Below are 19,929 nucleotides of genomic sequence, written 5' to 3'. Positions count from 1 at the left end.
TGTGTTCCCATGAACTTTTTTCTTTGTTTCCACAAGTGAAAGAAAAACTTGACAGCAGATTTCATTCCAATTTATATCATTTTATCATTTAATAGACTACTTGCCATCTTATCACTATTAAAAGAACAGTTCTTATGTGACGAATTCAAAGAATCAAATGTTTTAGTCATTTAAGGATCTTTTTATCTAAATTTAACCCAATCAGTCGCATTTTTAAAAAGTAATTTTCCCATTTTTTTAGCCTATGAAAAGCATGTAATACAAAACTGACGTTTCAGAGACAAATTAGCAACCATCTACATTTTATCCAATAAAATCTGCAGGTTTTATGTATAATATTGAAAACTTAAGTCACCTTTATAAGGTCAAAATATCAGATAAATTACCAGGACTGACATCTGAAATGTCACCATAACTGTCTTGTGAAACCACCTTTAACTGCAAAAACTAACCACAAACATTTGTTTAAACTAATCTGTGCATGTTGTAGAGAACATTTTTGTCCACTTCAACACTGCATTAATTAACATTTTGCCAGATTGTCATTTCATTTAACTGTGGTTAGCACTTTTCTTTCAATTTGTAAAAAAAGACAGAAAAAAACAGCCTTCCATTCGTCACTTTATGATCACCGACACCAGACACTTTAGGGCCCTCTAGTGGTCAAATTGTGGAAATGTCTCCTGACTTTCAAAACAAATGACAAACTCAGACTTTAGGTCAACTTGTCTATTTAATATATAAAATACGGTAAAACATACGCAAAAAGGGGAGGAGGGTAAGCTGGGACCAATGGATACTTTGGTACAATAACAAACACTTTTTTTTGTAAAAGCAGTATAGAATTTGTAATAACATATCAGTGCATACTTTATTTATGAAAATATACACAAATTGTATATCATTCTCCAAAAAAACAACAAAAAATATTTTTACAACAAAAAAGCCGACTAGCCAAACACAATATATTAGCTATAATTTACTTAAAACTTTTACTTCAATTTCTTTTTTTTTCTTTTCTTAAATGTCATCTTGTGTGACGTGTGTTTGTGTCAATATTACACTTTGTTTCCTACGACATGATTCACTTTCTCTTGTTTTTAACATGGCCATGCATTGACATCATCGTGTCTGGTCAGAAATAAATTAGACGTGTCACGCTGCCCCTCCTAAAGCCCCCCCACCCCACCACCACCTCTGTGTGGACCGACAAGTTCGTATCTTGAACTCAAAAGCTGCAGCATAGAAGCGGTTTGTCGCAGCCCACTCGCTTTTGTACTAATAATAATAAAAATAAAAAATAAAATTCACCACGCTTGTGTTGTGTCAGGTCATAAAAATCGTGCAACATTAGTAACACCCTTTTTAAACAAACAAAACAAAAATAAACCCAAAGAGAAAACAGAAATACATATTTATAAGATATTTTCATAGAATAAAATCAAATAAAAAAAAAAATAAAACAAAATGTCTAACCTACACAAAGAAACTCAAGAGTTCCATATCATCATGACATCTACCTGCAGTGAATTCTGCGGTAATGATGATAATAGTAATAATATCGATCTGTAGAGAACAAGAAAACAGACTGTCACCAGCACAAGTTAACACTGGAAAGTCAGTGAGACTTCTAGACATCATTATACAGAGGCGTGTATCGCTTTGTCAGGGGAAGGGGAGGGAGAAAGAACCATTTATCAGCACGATTGTCTTTCTACGATAACAGCGACCCCTAGTGTTGGCCTACGGGTCTGTCGCAAAGCTGCCTCTTTGTTACCTTTTTGGAAAAAAACCTGGTACTCTCAGACTTAAATTGCCTTTTCTGGTTCATTTTGTTCGAAGCTCTGGGCACAACAGTCTTAACAGTCAAAGTGTTTACACTCTGGGGATTTACTGCATGTTCACTCTGCCACGCACTCTGACAAGCTTTATTGACACTGACACTTGTCAAACAGAGGATCAGCAGCTGTGATAGAGTGACAGACAGAGATAAAGAAAATGAGAACCTACTTCTGAACTGAGCAGAACGTGATGAGGCCGAGGCATCGAGCTGACCCCGAAAATGATTCAACTTCATCTCAGCGCCATGACCCGCTATCTGGATGAAGAGAACTAGAGGATGAGCGTGTGTGTGTGTGTGTGCAATGGACCATTGATGTATCCGTGTGTGTTTGTGCAATTTTGAGATTAAGCCTCCAGAGAGGACATAAACCCCAATTGGGTGAGTGAGTGACAGGGGTGAGAGGGAGGTGACAAGGGCCTGGATGTGGTAAAGCCCAAAGTTGACAAGTCTGCGTAGGATTTGGGAGGTAGTCATTAAAAGATCAGGAGCCGTTCTGAACCCTCCGGCTTAAAATCAAATGATACCCAAATTCAGCTCCCAGGGCTTTTCACAAGCAAATGGATGCTTTTTAGGAAAAATAAATACACAAACTTCCACTTTTGACCATCACGGCTTTAAAAATCTACCCACTAAACCCGAATATCACCATTTGACATTTTTATAGAATACAAAAATGACCTCCTTCACATCCTTTTACCTTCAAAGTGATTTTTTAAAAACTCTCCAGAGTATAAAACTACAGCCAACCAGTGACAGGCGAAGGAGAGGTCCTCTAAATGTAGATTCATGGCTTTTAGTAGGAGAGAAAGACAAACCTCAAACTTAAATAAAGATCTAAGGGACTTCCTCAGCATCCTTATCTTTTCAATCTGTATGCTTGCGCATGTGCGTGTTTTTCTTGAAGGTTGGGGGATAATTGCATAACCAACACTACATAATGATCAGTTTTGTTCATAATCAACTGTAAAATTTCTCAGCTGATGCAGAAAAAAACAAATGCTGAAATTGCAACTTTGATATGTGCTCAGTAACCTTTTCAGTTGAATGAAAAGGATGAAATATTTCATTTCAATGAATACGTTCTGATGGTTTATTGTTTGAAGAGGAGAGGTTTCATAACAACGAATTCTGCAGTTTGAATTTATAAAGTTGCTGCCAGTCAGCTGTGTTCGCTACCTGACTGCGCCTGAAATAAGATGGAACCTCATAAAATATATTAAGTCAATTATAGAGTGCAAATTCAGACCTGGATGGGAAAGCAGAAGTCTTATTATTTCTAAAAGTATCAATAAATTACACCGATTTTCAATCAGGTACTTTTTTTTTCTTTTATCCGTTTTGTCACTCATATTTATCTGTGGATTAAATTTAAAGCTACAGAAATAAATGTGAAAATAATCATTATGTTAATATATTTGCATGTCCAATGCATTACATATGGGTGGGATTTTGATTTCTAAATAAAAATTAATTAAACCACATTTTCATCCATTTCTGTTAAGAAACGGGGATATTTGTGTTAAGCCTGGTCCACGCCTACTGATGTGTGACAAAGAGAAATTGTATAATTTCATTTTTGCTCCTTTAACAAATCTTTAAAGCAATATGCAATTTTTTCCCAATAAAGTTATTTTTTAAAATTGGTGTAATATTTTTCATGATCCTAATTGATTTTAAATAGAACACTTTCACAAATTGGAAGCAATCCAAAAATCCTAGAAAAACAAACTAAAAACATCATTTAATTAAAAAGTTCTAAACTGAAATTTGTCTGTTTTCTGCGTCTGGTGCGGCACGCCCAGGTATCAGCCCCGTGTGATCAGTGTGTGCTCATAGGTCAGGTGTGTGAAGGAGTCGGAGGTGGGAGTTAATGTAAAGTGCACTCCATCAGCGACAGAGTCCATTGCTCACTCATAAACAGTCCGAGTCGCCACTGCTTTACTTTCTTCCTCTACAGCGCCCTCTCTTGGCTAATCCACATTTTACACTTTATATACACGCATAAATAATTTTTAAAAAAAGACTGACCGATCCACTGAGAATCAACATTTGTTTTTTTTTTTGTTTTTTGTTTTAAATCTTACGTTAAGGGATATCCTGCCGAATATATAATATTTATATATATATACCTATATATAAATATACACAATCCCTGTCGTTTGCTGTAGTCCATAGCCTCAGATGCGGAGTTGCCCATGCAACCGCCTGAAGGTGTTTAAATATATACTTGTAAATGACCTATTTATTTCAACCTTCATAACACCTAATCCCTGCCACACAAAAGCCACAAAGGTTACAGATTGCTTATATACACGGTGCCACACATCCCTCCCCGACTTTAAACATCAGCTACCACAAAAATAATTTCAGCTGTGTGCATTGCAGTTGTGTGTTCAAGGATAAAACTCAGAGTGAACATTTGTCCAAATCACTTCCTAAAAAGAAAGAAACAACAATCAGTTGAGGTAACAAACCCGTATACACAAAAACACACACACACCAAACACACGTAACTTTCTCAGCATCTGTAGTCGGCACGATGTTTGCCGAACGATGAGACTGTCACTGAGCTGTTGCAGCTCATCCCTGATTCGAAGAAAAGCAGTCTTTTACCTCGGCGACATATAATGCTCCTCGTCTTATAGCTGGCCTGCATGGTTTTGATTCAGCAAGGGCCTGAGGGTCCACTTTCATGTTCAGGGCCAAGGCGCCAAATTGTTGACAGAGCTGCCAGCGTGGCCGGGGAGAGAAGCATGTTTTTCTTTTTTTTTTTTTAGTGTCTTCAAATCCAAAACCAAAATTAATCTAAACTCTGGACAGTCAAGTACAGAAGGACGAGACTCTGTTCAAAACCGCCCGAAGAAACAAGAATCTAAATAGATGGCAACGCAGCTGTGGACGGCCGGATGTGTAGAAAAGACGTATGTGGACGTTTTCAGTGGCACTTTCAGAGCACAAATCTGTCATGTTTTACCAACATCTGTGGAAAAAGAGTGAGGATGCAAGAGTGGGTCCATTCATACATCGAATGCGGGGCATTCTGGGAAACAAGTCCGGTTTGTTTGTCTGGTCTGCCAACAACTGTCAAGTAGTTAGAAAGTCCAATTTTATGCCTGATTGAAAATGTACTTGCTCACTCCTACTAAAAATGCAGCTGGATCAAGTCCAACATGGTAATTCGTTTGATGAGTAATCCCTGGATCGTTGGCTCAACCCACTGGGGGCTTTTCACGTTTTGAGTACATCAAAGTACAAACATGAACGCACATCGCCATACAACTGAGCATCAGTGTTCACATGTGCAACATGACAGTGTTTGCATGCTTGTGTTGTGCATGAATGACGTTCCTGCATGAAGAGTAAGTTACTGGGTCAATGGTGGTATAATTCTGTGTGGGTTTTCAAAGGGGGAAACTGGGGGGCGTCAAGAGCTGGTGGGGGGCATGTACACAAGCCACAAGTACACATCTCCTCCTTCCATGTGTCCATCCCTCTGTTCTCCTTTATGTCACCCAGGTATCCAATCTCACTCTCTTGACGTTTGTCCCATCCTGTTCCTGAGGCTCAGCTGACGAGGGCCGCAGCAGGACCATGGCGGACTGCTGTGCTCCGGCTGCCGCCTGGTGGTGGAAGTCTTGCCCCCCGCCTCGACCCTGGGCACCATCGTCCCTGTCGCTGCCCTCATAGGAGGAGCCGTTGCTGCTGAGGCTGTCGACGGGCGAGCGGCCCTGTGTGCCAGGGAAGGCGATGGACACCAGACCTTGTCCCTGGATATGAGGCCCTGCGCCCAACACTGGACCCCCGGTGGAAATGGGGGTGCTGCGGTCACGGTTTGGGGAGACGGGTTCTGATTTGATGTTGACATTGGGGTTTGTGTTGACTGTGAGTGCGGTGCTCTGAGGGACGGGGCCAACTGACCTGGAGGGAGAAACAAAAACCAGAGAAAGAGGAGATGCCACAGTAAGTATAACTGCATACTAGAGTTAAGATCAGGCTTTAAAACTGGAGTATGTAACTTTTATTAAAAAATGTAAAAAAATATAATAGTTCTTTTTTACATACTTGTCAAAATTATCATTATTTTGTGACGGTATAAGACACATAATCTGTGGGGAAAAAATAATAAAAAAATATGGAAATCCTCTCTCCCAGTACTCCCAGCACCACTCAGTCAGAAACAACCAGTCAGTCAGGAGGAGGGTTTTAGTGCTGTCAGTCACTCTCATGCTCACTCCTCCCACTTGATCTTTGCTAAGCTATAGCTGACTCACCTCAACATAGCCTGCCACGAATGCTAAGGCTAGTTAGCATAGCCATAGATGACAGCAGAAGAATGTTTTCCTGTAAAGGTGAGTTGTTTTTCCCCCATTAGCACATTGAGTAGCAAACAGGAGGTTGACTGACAGCAATAAGATCCTCCTTGAGGCTCTGATTGGTTGTTTTTGACCAGGAGTGGTGCATTTCTTTCTTTTTTCACAGATTATCTGTAACATGCCATACTGTCACGACTTGGTGACAGTTTTAACAAATACGGAAAAAACATATTTTTGTAAAAGTTACATACTGGAGCTTTAACACTAAACAAACATGGAAGAAACACAGAGTCCAGCCAACATCTTTAAAACTCCACAGAGTGACTGAATGAATTTACATCAACAATCAGATAGACATAACACCGAAATGTGCAGCTAGCAAAAGCTGAGCATTTTGTCAAATACGAAACACCCCAGACACCCGAGCAAAGCTGTGAACCTGGCCAACGAAAGCTTGGGCAAACCGCGGCACATGGAGAGCATAGACGTACAGGACACAGGAGACCAACATAAAAGCAGAGTCATTACACCATGCAGCACGATCATTCTTGCATATTGGATTTGCTGTCAGGTTCCACAGCTAAAGATGAGCATCGGTGCTGAGTGCATTTATATTCTGTTCAATCAGCGCAGCAACACAAACTGCTGACGATCACATGTTTTCCCCTCATTTCTCTGCTTGCTTTACTTGCTGCAAAGTGAACACTTGCATTTTGGGGTTCATCTGTCAAGTTTACTTTCTCCTTTGTATAAAGTTAGGTAGCAAAACTCTTTAAAGTTTTCACTGCAGTAATAGACACATTACATACTCTCTAATATTTGCTTATTAATCTGTATACAAGATCAATAGTTTCTTCTAGAATACAGTTTGTGCATTTAATTTACATGTTAAATGCTTCGATTTACTTTAGATTATAAAGATTTTAGAAGTTGTTATAAAACTTTCTGATTTTTTACTGAACTTTTTGTCTATTCTTTCTCACAGAAGTTTTCATTCCTTCATGCATTTTACAAAGATTCTTTGTAGAAGACAACACAGAGCAATGCATTACTGCGAATCAATATCAAAAGGATAGATGGTTTTCCAAATGTTGGAGAAATACAAGTTAGAAAATTAATACATGCAAATGTATTCACATCTTCTGAACACAGCAGCAAGGGAAACATGTCGGCACCAGCTTTGAGCATCTAGAGGTAAATGTTTACCAATTCAAGCTCAGTCAGATGGGATGAAAACAGCCTCAATTAATCCAATTCTGATATCCACTTCACAAACATACAAAGTCTCCTGTGGCGGTCTATCACACCAAATCCCAATAAACTATATTAAAGTTTGACAAAAGGTGAAAAAGTTCAATCTTCCAGTTGATGGCTTGTTAAGCTGAACAGAGAGACTTAAATTAAGGAGCCAAAAGGTTTTACCACATGAAACAGCACTTCTTGTGCCCGTCAGCAGTGTGAAGCCTTCAGAGTTTCACTTCCATCTGTGACCTTTAGACCAGGGGTGTCAAACTCCAGTCACAGAAGTTGACTGTGACTGGTCACAGTCAACTTCTGACTGTTGACTGTCAGAAGTTGACTGCAGGACAGGGGCCCTTCAGTTTTTTGATGTGCCACAGGTACAAAACACCTGAATCAAATGGCTTAATTACCTCCTTCTTGTGTAGGTAAGTTCTCCAGAGCCTTGCTAATGACCTAATTATTCTATTCAGGTGTGGTGCAGCAGAGGCACATCTAAAAGTTGCAGGACACCGGCCCTCGAGGACTGGAGTTTGACACCCCTGCTTTAGACCTTCTGTAAACTTAAGAAAGTATCTTTAAATTAACAGAAGCTAAACCCAGCAGCGTCAGTCAGAAGTTAGACTTTTCCCCACCAGTGTTTCCGGACAAAGAAAAGAGTCGCACCAACATCGTGCTTGACATCTGAACGGTTTGATCGCAGCCTGAAGAGGAACCATTCTGCTTTTGATTAAACTGCTCTAATGATAATTTCAGCGCACGTTTTGCTAAGATGCTCGGGATAAAAACGGCGTGCCAAAAATATTTCCAAAGTGTCACCCGCCTCCTGTCTACCTGCCACGGCTCTTTGATCAGCCCCTCCACTCTCACACTCAGCCTTCACCTCCTCCACTGGCTGGAGGCTAAGTCAAAGCTGTCACAGAGTCTGACACCAGCTGTTGACGCTGCACTGGGGTTCGCTGCCTTTGTCGGTGAAAACAGGATTTTTTTATATATTTTTTAGGGATTGGGCTCATTCTATCTCCTCCTTTCCCACAGCATGACACAGTAGATCTCAATTCGAAGCTCCCAATTACCGCATTTCGCCCCTTCGGGTGTGTTCTAATATGTCATATCAGGAGCCATCTGCAGCAATATATCTTGCACAATTACTGGCACACTGAGAGGGGACTTTAAGACAGCACTCCTCCAGGCAATCTGGGTCTGCGCTCGCCCTCTTCCTCTAACTGACACACACAGACACACACACACGCTGAAAGTTGTGCACTCTTGCCGTCCTACATATAAATGCTCCTTCTTTCCTGAGCACACAAACACACACACACACAGCTGTGTGGCAGCGAGGCTCACTCTGTCTCTTCCTGTGCCCACTTCATCAACCTGTGCACCGCGGCTCCGGCGTGTGCAGGTAGATAGATGGGGGTGCCACTGGGGTGCCGATGCTGAGGCGAGTGAAAATGGCCGAGTCAGCAGGCCAGTGACAGTGATGAAGGTGAGAGCGGCAGGCTAACCCCTCCCTTCCACCCACCTCCCCACCTCCACGAACATTAACAACACAGTGAGCACAGCCAGAAGCAGACATTTAGTTATAGTGAGGCGTGTTGAGTTGCACTTGCTGCCGTGGTTTCCCAAAATACTCTGCTTTGCTGAGAAATAATTTTTCTTTTGTTCCATCTATGAAATGTGGCTCTAATCAGATTCTTCTACAGCTACATTTTTGTATAAAATAAATGTGTCTTTTATTGGTGTAACAATAAAAAAAACTTTAATTTGTTCAGTATTGAAAGAAAAAAAATGCATTTGAAAATAAATCATTGATTTTTGCAAAATTAATGAATGGCTTTTAAAGATTTCTTTAAATTATTTCGCTTTTTATATTTAAAAGTTTAAGAACTTTAAAAAGAGATTAAAACACTTTTTTAAATAATCAGAACTTTTATCGATAAACCATGATTTTCTGTGCCATTTCTTTTGGCTATTCTTCAAAATGTGAATAGAGGAAATGTAGCAATTTCTCAATAATGGAAGTTTGATGTTTGTGAATGTTCTTTACTCGTGAAAATGCTATAAAAATATGCAAAAATATCTCATTCTGTTAAAACAAGCAAATCACTTTAATTTTGGCCTCAGCAGACTAATCTAAATTTTGATGCGCTTTTCAATTACAGCAACAGAATGTACTTTCTACTGCATGCGGCACATAAAAGATTAAATCTAAAAAAAAAAACCATAAGGAATGAAAACAAAACATTTCATGATAAAAGGAAAAGAAAAACTACTTTTTGTGTGGATTGCATCAAGCTATGTGTATTGAGCACAATTTGCATGTTTTCAATGCAGAAGGTCAACTGCATACTTTCACCAACAAAGAGGCACTGTGGACTCTGAGATTTGACAAAATGATGACATTTCTGCCGGTGTTGACCATCTAACAACAAAAACAGTTTCTACCAGAGAGATGTTGTTGCCCTGAATTCATCTAAACCCTGAACAATCATAATTTTCTTAGCGTAATATCAATATGCATCTTGAACATAATATATGCATTTCTTTTTTCTTTGCTTTGCCTATGAGAGTTACTATTTTTTTGTAACGTTTTCTTATGGTTTCTTGTACAATAATTAATTCTAAAAAAGAATCAAAGTACAAAATACTGATATCAATCAAACTTTGCCATATTAACTTAGCTACTAAACAATCAGTTGGATGAACAAAAAGACCATCAGAAGAATGATGGAAATATCTGTTGTTTATTTTTCCTCATAACCTGCCATAACATCTTATTTTTAATGCAGTTTTAAAATCTCAAATCTTTAGCAAAGGATCCATCATGCAGCAGATATTTTAGGAAAGAGACATGCTGTAAGCTGTGTGTCTTGAGAGTAGAGAGTACAGTACCAGCAGAGGCCCTCCTCTCTGCCCAAGAGAAAGTTGGACTGAGAAGCCAAGCTGTGGAGGGAGGTGGGAAAAAAAACACAGAAGACAAGCAGTTTTCAGAAAGCTGTAACAGCAGGGAAACAGTGAGACGGATCAGAGGCCGCTCCTGGTCAGTCCTCACACAGAAACTAGACAACAAAAAGGCTTTAACAGCTGCTTTAGTCAAGCTGAGATGTTAGAGGCAGAGCTGTGTACAGTAGGAAGTGTGAAAGCTGGATAGTTATTCACATGCAGTGCCTGTTTACTTTCTCTTCCAGTAACAAAACGCAGCTGGTTTTTCATGAAGTGTGATGAGTCTTAAAGGAGCTCTGAACGACGGTCCTCATTAATTTACAGAAACTTGTCTTTGGTCCTTTTTGACTGGAGAACTTCTGATGAAATAATTTTATGGTTGAACTCTCCTTGATCCTGCAGTTTGCTTAGCCTTTAAAAACCTAAATGCTCTATGAAAAAATAACCATTAATCTCTGGACAAAGACCTTCTCAGCTCTGGCAAGCAGAGGTTTCTAAGAGCTTTTTGCCCATCAGCTTTGGGTAGCCGACAGCTATTATAACTCTGCAAACGTTCATCATTTAGGTCACTTAGAAAAGAAACGGAAAGAGAGGAGGAACATACAGAGAGAAAAAAGCTGCATAAAGAACACATTTCTTCGGTTAAAGGGAATCGTGAGACACACATTAATACACATTTCCTTTCAAGTAAAACATTTTTACTCCCCTCAACAAGCTACACTCACACAAAACACCCATAATACATCCACACATTGCATCGCAAAAGTATTCACACCCTTCAAAATTTTCACAACATGTCAAGATTACAATCAACGTACTTTTTTGGGATTTTATGTGATAAACCATACAGAGCAGTTCCCAACTGTGACGTTGAAGAATTTAATGATTAATATGTTTTTATTTTTTATTCTGATTAGAAGTCTAAAAAAATCTGGTGCGCATGTAAAATCATACTTATTTATTTTAGTGCATCTACGTCAATTCTGGATCAAGAATAAACACAGCCCTTTTATGTGTAAATTAATCTCAGTATAAATGCAGCTGTTCTGTTTTTGGCCTCAAAGGTTTGTTAAAAAAACAGTGAACAAAAACCCATCATGAAGAACACAGCAGCTCAGTCAGCGAGGAAGTTTAAAGCAGGATGAGATTAGAAAGTTGCATTCGAAGCTTGGAGCTAGAATGAAATGCTTTGGCTTAAAACGCATCCAGAGCAGGTAAAAGTTCAGACCAAAGTCTGTCTGAGAGTCTGTGGGCAGGATGTAAACATTTACAGAACCTCTCTATAATACCTGACTGAACTATTTTGAAAAACATAAATGGACAAATATATTATAAAAGACATGTCCAAAAAGATTTACAGCTGTACCTGCAATAAAAACTAAATGAATGTTTAATTTTTATGATACTTTCCAAATGTCGGTTCGTCACATATAATTCAAAGGAAACACATATTTACGATTTTGTACGGCAGAATGCAATAAATGTTCAGCTCTATACCTTAATATAATACAGCCAAGTGAAAAAAATAAGACACCATATGACATCGTCAGTTTAAAGAAACAAAAAAAAAAGATTATACAAAAAAATAACTAAAATTGGATGAAAAAAAGAGAAAACGTCATGGTTTGTGGAAGGTTTAAGTGTAATTAACCAACATGCTTTACAAATAAATATTTTAGATTAAAAAGCTGACTATTTAATTGGCTGTCCTGGTCTTTTTCACCTGATAGTAGATTTAATAATATGAAACGTTGGGTTACGTAACGTAATCCCTGGTTCTTTGATAACAGAACCAGCGTCACGCTGAGGCGATTCCCATAGTGAAACACCCAGTGAAGTTCGAAAAAGAACACATATAATCTGAGCTGGAACAACTAGTAACCAGCAGGCATTTCTATAAATGTACAAACTGGCTGTGAATGCAGCTCTGCAGGGCAGCAGTTCATCCATTAACATTTAGATTGAGGAGTCGAGAGGAAGCTGAGAGTCAACAGGTGTACATTGAATTAACTAAGCCTGGATAAAGGGGACGGAAATGAGAGGGGGAAAAACGGAAGTGCTGGATGATTAAAAGGGGGAAGGATGGGAGAAAATAAGATGACAGAAATAATTTCCTTGTGGCGCCTGCAGCGAGGAGAAGTGTAGACGACAGCAAAGGCAAGGAATGGCAGCCAAGCCGTCAATCACCATTTGATAGGGAGGGCTTGTTTGCTCGCTGCGAGGCCACACTGTGAGGAAATCAGAAGCAAAGCAGAAGCAGTCTGGGCTGTACTGGTGCCCACGTCTGCCCATGCTGTCCTAGGACAGCACGATTTTCCGCGGTGCTGTGAGAACAGTTTGGTGTGCTGGGAAAGATTCCCACATTTCTGTGGTGCTCCCTTGTTTTCAGTGACAGCAATTCTGTTATCCTGCTCACACACACTCACACACACACATGGCTCAGTGATCCTGCCTGGTGCTGATTCTAGAGTCAAACCTGCAGGAGCTGAAACGCTGCCACAATCAGCATCTGGGCTGCATGATGATGGCTAAAATTTAAATCATGTTTACTCAGTGAAACTGTGTCTGTTTTCATTGCTCACATGTTTCAGTTAGATTCCCAGAAGAAATCTTATAAAGAAGTGGGACTCCTACATTGTCTTCAATTATAATACATATAAACATTTATATTTTATTCATCTGCACAGGAAAGTATGAGCTAATGTGGTAACATTCCAAAATATAAAGTCAGATGCAAATCATTCCTTGAATTTCAGTGCAATCAGAACTTTGCTAAAGGTTTGCATATTAACTTCTTAAAATAAGTATTTTATATCAATTTATATTTTTGTGCAAATACAATATAAAAGTTTAACATTAACACTCTTCTGAAAAGTGACATGCCACAAATGTCCATAACGGTGCGTTGGAGGTCAGACCTGGAAATGACATCATTTCCATGTAAAGTGCATTCTGAATGAAAGTCAGATTATTGAGGCACTAAATACCATTAGTGATGTAATAAAAAGATATTCTGTTACATTTTGTGTTAAAGATAAAAAGAACTGGACAAAAAGTTTGTAATCTCCTTGCACTGACGGTTTAATGTTTAATGAGAAACAAATGTCTGAGGTGCTTATAAAAAGTTTATGTCTGCAACTTTCTGAGTGCTTTTATGCGCAGCAGCCATATTGGATGCTGAGCTTGTTTTTTAGCTTCAGGGGCGTTCTTATATGTCCAACTACAAAGGCAGATATCAGACTTCCCTAAAGACTTAAAACAAACAATATCTATTAGCCAGCAGGGGGCAACATCATTGCAAACAGGAACCAGTTTGCATTAAAAAGCTCAAAAAATTCTCAAAAGTTCTTGACCTCAGTCAATATTTACTTTTTAGCTCTCACTCTAAGCTTCTTTAATATTTAATGGAGAATGATTCTGTGGATTAACTTATAAGAAATAAATGTCATTTTAAAACTAGTAATTATTGCCCTGACTGATGACAGCAAGTTCAGACCAGCAGCTATTTACTTGTAACTTTTCCCTGAATAAAAAACTAACTTAACATTTTGTCTTTTCTATTCAATTTTGAAAAGTGGATGAGACAAATCCCCAACACATTCCTAGATGATTTAATCAACCTATTAAAGAAACAAACATTAAAAAGTGCTCCAGATCAAGCTACTGTTAGGAATTGTTAAGCAAGCCACTAACTGTGGAAGAATTGATTAACAAAATAGCATTTATTTATGTTAGATTTTTTCCATTACCTTATAAATGTATGAACATGAAAGGTTGGTTCTTGATTGATTTCAATGTAATATGTTTCTGCAATAACATACTTTTTCAGAAGTTTTTTTTAACAAATAATAATCTTTGAGAAGGCAGTGGTAATGGTTCAAGCTGAAATAGATTTTTTTTACACAGTTTGCTTTGAGTCTGGCAGTTGTTGGATGATCAGGTGAGGATGCTGAAATGACTGGTCTGATCTGGTTGCAGAGGGATTTCATCAAGTCTGGCTGGTCATTTGTTAACATTCACATGGCACTATGACATGTAAATGAACTGGGGGAGATTGCTAACTATAATCTTGTTGTTTTATAAGATGCAAACCCCCTGAAGTCACAGCTGTAGACTGTAACAAACAACAATTAGCATATTTTCATGGACTACTTTTGTTCGCAGTCAGACAGAACAATAAATTCATCTTCCAGCTGACAGCCTTGTGTCTTTCTTAAACAATTTTTTCTCGCTTTTTTTTTTCATCCGTATTGTTGCCTGGATGCTGTCTCTAAAATGAATAAAAAGCTGGAATATTTCTCCAAAAAGACTTAAAACGCGCTTAAACCTGTTCACATTAAAGTGTCTTTTCATGTGAACACCAGCGCTGAGACCATCCTGAAATATCAAACATCAAATTCTATACGGCAGATCAAATCCTCTTTTTATCTCCTTAACTGACTTTGACAGCTAAAGCTACATCTACAGCCTTCCTGTAGTTGTGCCAGCGTAGGAATGTGAGGCCCACATGTATCCCAGCAGTTGGATCTCATGTCTGTCAGCTGAGAGTGACAGCTAAATGGCATAAAAATAAAAAATTGATGCGGCGCGCGTGTCGCTGGTGCACAGCTGCGCCCAGGTTCAGTTTTGGGGACTGAAAGCAGCACAGAGAGACGCCTTTCATTGAACCGCCGAGCGAGGTGCTGTTTCTGTCATAATGAAGCAGCTCCCTCTTTCTTGGTGACACTTCCAAAGAGCTTCAGATCTAAGCTTTAGGTGGCAGAAAAGGGAAAAAAAAAGAAAAACTCTTGGAACAAATCTAATTATCCCATAATCTCTGAGGGGGAAAACGAGTTTCGCTTTCAACTGAACTAAAAGAGAACAGACACGGTGGAGCAACAGGCATCGCATCCAACACACAAATGCAAGGAAAAGACACTTTGATACCGGGTTTGTGATGCATCCGTTTTGGAAATTGTTTAGGTTATTTTCGTCTGTCAGGCTGTTGTACACTCCATGTGTGTGAGGAGTGTATTAACTTGTGAGAAAAACGGCAACACTGAGCTGCTTTTCTCCATTTGCTCGTAAGTCATTCACCTGACTTTAGCTGTATAACTAGAAAAGCAGTCATCTGTCACTGGTCCCAACATGAGGATGAAGAAATCAAGGGAGGACAAACAGGAAGTAAAACGTAAACCAGTGGCTGCAAGTGATGTGATGACAGAGTGGATGCTCTATCAATCAATATAATGTAGTCAAACCAACCTTTAAACTTTTTTTTTGCTGTTTAGATGAGAAAATAGTTTTTATGGTATAAACTATAGTTGTCCTTGAGCTTCTTCTACTTTTATAACGCAATGTTTAAAATGTTAGTAAAACCTTTGATTACTTTTACTTTTATCTGAAATGACTGTAACGAGTCATCAAATAATCCAATAACACTGCCAGCTGGATGATTATTTGTGTTGCACAACGCTCTCACTTCCACCAATGAGTTGTTTGTAAATGCTAAGTGCTATTAGCAGCTATATAGAGGGAGAGAGTGAGGGACAGAAAGAAGTGTTGACAAGAAAGAAAAAGACAACAAGTATCCCATGTGTGTAATCACTTTAAACTAAATGGACCTGGAACAGATCAGTGCGTCCTCAAACACCTCCACAGGAAACGTCCACTACATGCATCAAACTCGTTTGTGTTTGCAAACAGGCAACATTTTTGTTTCCTCCGCAAAAGATCAACTTTTATCTGTGATTGTGAGTATAAAATCTCGCATGGGGCACATTTTGGCTAACATTGCATTTACATGCTGATCTAGAAGAATAATGATGTGAAACCCCCCCCCAACTTTTTCATACTTCAAACTTAGGACTGAAAGTGAAGCGTCATTTAAAAGGCTGTGTTATCCAATCCCTCAATATGAGTTTGCTTTATAATGTTTAAAAGTTAATGTGAAATGTTTGATGTTTCATCTCTTTTTACATTTACAAAAGTTATTTTATACTTGAAAATTGAGTCTAAAAGTCATTTTTGAACCAAATAGTACTTCAAGTAACAAAATGTTTTATTGTTACCAAAAGGAACTGTTTTTTTTTTTTTCCAGTATTTTCTCTCATATTTCTTTAACTAACTGAAGAAGCTCCTACAGAAGTGGGCATTTTTTTATGTGATTACTCAATTAATCATCAGTAATCAATAGATTACTCAATTACTAAAATAATTGTTTACAATAGTCTGAGTAGATTTGGTGATTCATGAACACAAGACTCAGAAGAAGTAACAACTTAAAACCAGGTAAATCAAAACTACAGTGAACTGAGGTCGTCATTGTCATATCATCCTTTTCTCCAGGATAAACTTCAATTAAGCTCAACATCAGACTCCCTTAGTTACAACACAATGTCTGAGCAGGAGTATGGTCCATTCTTTGGACTGTGAAATCTTGTGCTGGTAGCGCAGCTTGTAGCATCCGTACCAGCAGCTAAATCAGACCGGGACCGCAGAGGGAGACGGCTCATGGAGGAAGGAGGTGGGGTATCTAGGTCACCACAAGATAAATGAACTGCAGCTGGGGTGATGCCACAGCTTTTCTATGTATGGTGTAATTCAGTTGCTTTACTGAATCAGCTGGAGTGTTTGCTTCAGTAAAAGGTTTGTGGATCAGTTGTTTCAGGTGGGGGCGGGGGGGGTGTGAAGGTTAATCACCAGGATATTACCAAATCACTCTAAGAAGTACGTCACGGGTATTAAAACGGGACTTACACCAAGTTATTGAGTGACGCCAGTGTCAGCTGCTGTTGCTGCTGTTGATGCTGTTGTTGCTGGGAAACGACTGGTTGCTGCTGCCAGGCGGCCATGTTGCCAGGCACCAGCCCTGGTGGTGTGAAAGTCTGAAGGGCTGTGAGATCCGCGCTCGTCAGCTGGTACTCTGGGATTAAAGGATGCGAGAAAAGACATTTAGAGAGAGAGGAAGAGAAGAAATGAAGAGGAGGGGGATTGTTTTACATCATACAACTTTCTGCTGCATCAATATTAATCATGGCTAATCCATATTAATGTGAACCTTTGAAGTGGAATCATTCCAGAAGCTCTCACACAATGAACAAAGTGAATATTCATAGTGGTTTGTGGCACCACACTGCAAGCTTTCCCGTCACGGCACTTAATGGGTTTTCATGAAATAATAGAGTGTATTGTTTTTTTCTTAAATCTGCATCTTTTCCGTGACTTTAAATTCAGCCCTGTTGGCAGGAAAGTTTTCCCGGCTCTGATGCAAACCGACGGCTTCAGCCCAGGCTTGCTGTGTGGAGGGGCCGCGCTGCGTTCAGGCACTCACCCGTGTTGTAGGCCGTCTGCATGCCAGGGAAGGGAGCAAGGAGACTGGGTGTTGCCACAGAAACCACTGGAGTTGTAAGTGGCTGAGTCACCTGCGAGCTACCTAGTCGCTGAGCATTCTGGGAAAACAGAAAAAGTGAACGTCAGTTAATAAAGACTGCAGGAAAAGTTTACGGCTTTTATAAAGGACCTCACCGCTCTAACTAGTTTCAATGAGAATTTGTGTGTGTCCTCTATGTGCAGAGCAGCTAATTTATGCTAAATTATTATTTCCTGTGGCAGTTTTGCTCTGATGTAACTTCATCTGAGGGAGAATCCAACATACAAAGAATCTAAACCCCCCTGACTGAGATTATCAAAAAATTTTTCCTGTGGATCTATACTGCCTTCCAAATGTATTCATACCCCTTGAACTTTTTCACATTTTGTCAAACTTTAATAGGTTTATGTGGATATTACATGACAAACCAGCAAAACGTGGTGTGATGTGGAACTAAATGAAATATGTTTTCCACACTGTTCTAATGCAAATGAGTAAAGTCTGGCATACATTTGCAGGTTCCAGTCTTTCGATCCCCAGAAACTGATATTTTTGCCCACTGTTTGTTGCTTTATAACTCAAACTCAGTCAGATTGTGTGAAGTGCCAGAAAATATGCTTTCTTTGTAAATCTGGTTGTATATTTAGGGATTTTGCCCTTCTGCAAAATGAACTTCTACCTCAGTCTTAATATATTTGCATGCTCTAACAGGTTACCAAGATCTTTTATTGCACAGTACATTTTTAAATCTTTCAAATTTCAAGTTACGTCTTCCATTTTATAGCTATTCTCTACTTTGTGTTGGTCTATCCCACAAAATCCCAACACATGCAGTGAAAGTTTGTAAAAAAGGTTCTAGCTGTGTGAATGCATTGCGAGGCTCGGTAGGCTGAGAGCTCTGGCTCTGTGTTGTGAAACAATCTGATCTGTTTCCACAAGAAATCAGGCCTTTTGTCCTTATATGGACGGACTGTAGAAGTTCAGAGCACATGACTTCATCCATTTTCAACAGCAATAATGGTAATGGTTAGCATGTGGCTTCCACTGTGCGGCGCAGGCGATGCAGAAACCTTGCAATGTGACCGAGAACAATTTAGTTACCACTGAAATATTTCACTGTAAACACAGCCTGCTTTACTTTGAGCTGAAATAATAAAGACATTACACCCTCTGCTTGGACAAACAGAAATGCAGGAACTCTGTTATGCACTCGCTTTTCTTTTCTACATTTTTCAAAGTTTTCCTTAGCAGACCAAGAAAAATCCTGATATCCGAGTTATTCTAATTAACAAATCACTTCATGCGTGTACTGGGCAGATGTGCTCAACATCACGCCACATCCTGATACATCTCACTCTCTGCAAGAGAATCCTGCCACCTCCCTTCTCCCTGAGGTGTTCAACTTTCCAGCGACAATTTAACATCGTGGTGCGAGATGAGAAAATTCTCGCATCTTGAGGTGGCGTTGGCACGGCAACGCCTGTCGCCAGGACCCGGCGCTCGCTTTATGTAGAGCCAGGGTGGAAGGTGTTATGAGAGGTAGGGGCGTGCAGGAGCGTCATGCTGTTCGGAAAGCATGCACTGCCAAGGCTGACGGGAGTAGGACATGAGTGGGGATGGGTGTGTGTGTAGATGTGTGTGAGAGGATGAGAGTTTTCTATAATAAAATGTGAGCAGGCAGGTATGGCAGGAAAAAATGCACAATGTGCGGTGAGTTTTTGTCCTGAGGTGTGTATATTTGTGCAGAGAAACGTCATGCATGCGCACGCGTGTGCGTGTGTGTGTGTGTGTGTGGGTGGGTAGGACTGAATGGGGTCAGAGAATCTGAGGCTAACATGTCCATCTGCGCTCCAGGTTGGAGACTTTGGGAGCTTTCCTCTCTCTGATCCTCAGAGCGGAGACGCTCGGATGAAACCAAACATGCACATGCTGAGCAGCTTTCACACACAGCACAGAGTCAGCTGGTTGCTCCACTTCCCCCAACGTTTCCTCCCATATAGTCACTGGGTTGCACAAATGTGCCCCGAGCTTTGCCGCAACATAAATATTCATTTGGGATTTCTGATCAAATTTGCTGGAAAATATAAATGAGCTGTTATCATTTCTAAAACAGAAGAATGAATAAAATTGAGGATTGTTTTCAAATGAAGGATATTGCCTGAACAGACCATTTGTTCATCCGAACGAAAAAAAAAAAAATAAAAAAAAAACGTGAAAAATGAACAAAACACTGA

The 19,929-nt window shown here is 39.5% G+C and overlaps 1 protein-coding gene across 12 annotated transcripts in view; it reads right to left on the bottom strand.

Moving 5' to 3' along the window:
- Positions 1-857: 857 nt before the first annotated feature.
- Positions 858-19,929, bottom strand: part of mef2d (myocyte enhancer factor 2d) — a 108,278-nt gene continuing 89,206 nt past the window's right edge. For 9 of the 12 annotated variants that reach the window (XM_017309561.1, XM_017309560.1, XM_017309562.1 and 6 more), the window contains 4 exons: positions 17,657-17,774; positions 17,083-17,248; positions 10,294-10,344; positions 858-5,761 (listed from right to left, as the gene is read on the bottom strand). In XM_017309561.1, the coding sequence (XP_017165050.1) occupies positions 5,347-5,761; positions 10,294-10,344; positions 17,083-17,248; positions 17,657-17,774 (750 nt within the window). In that variant the 3' untranslated portion in view covers positions 858-5,346. The remainder of the gene's footprint in view (positions 5,762-10,293; positions 10,345-17,082; positions 17,249-17,656; positions 17,775-19,929) is intronic. The other 3 variants (XM_017309564.1, XM_017309568.1, XM_017309569.1) reach the window with 1 other exon arrangement.

Source organism: Poecilia reticulata, linkage group LG16, assembly GCF_000633615.1.
Source record: "Poecilia reticulata strain Guanapo linkage group LG16, Guppy_female_1.0+MT, whole genome shotgun sequence".
Classification (NCBI taxonomy): Eukaryota; Metazoa; Chordata; class Actinopteri; order Cyprinodontiformes; family Poeciliidae; genus Poecilia; species Poecilia reticulata.
The sequence above is the reverse complement of the archived record's forward strand: the minus strand, read 5'-3'. Positions and strand labels throughout refer to the sequence as shown.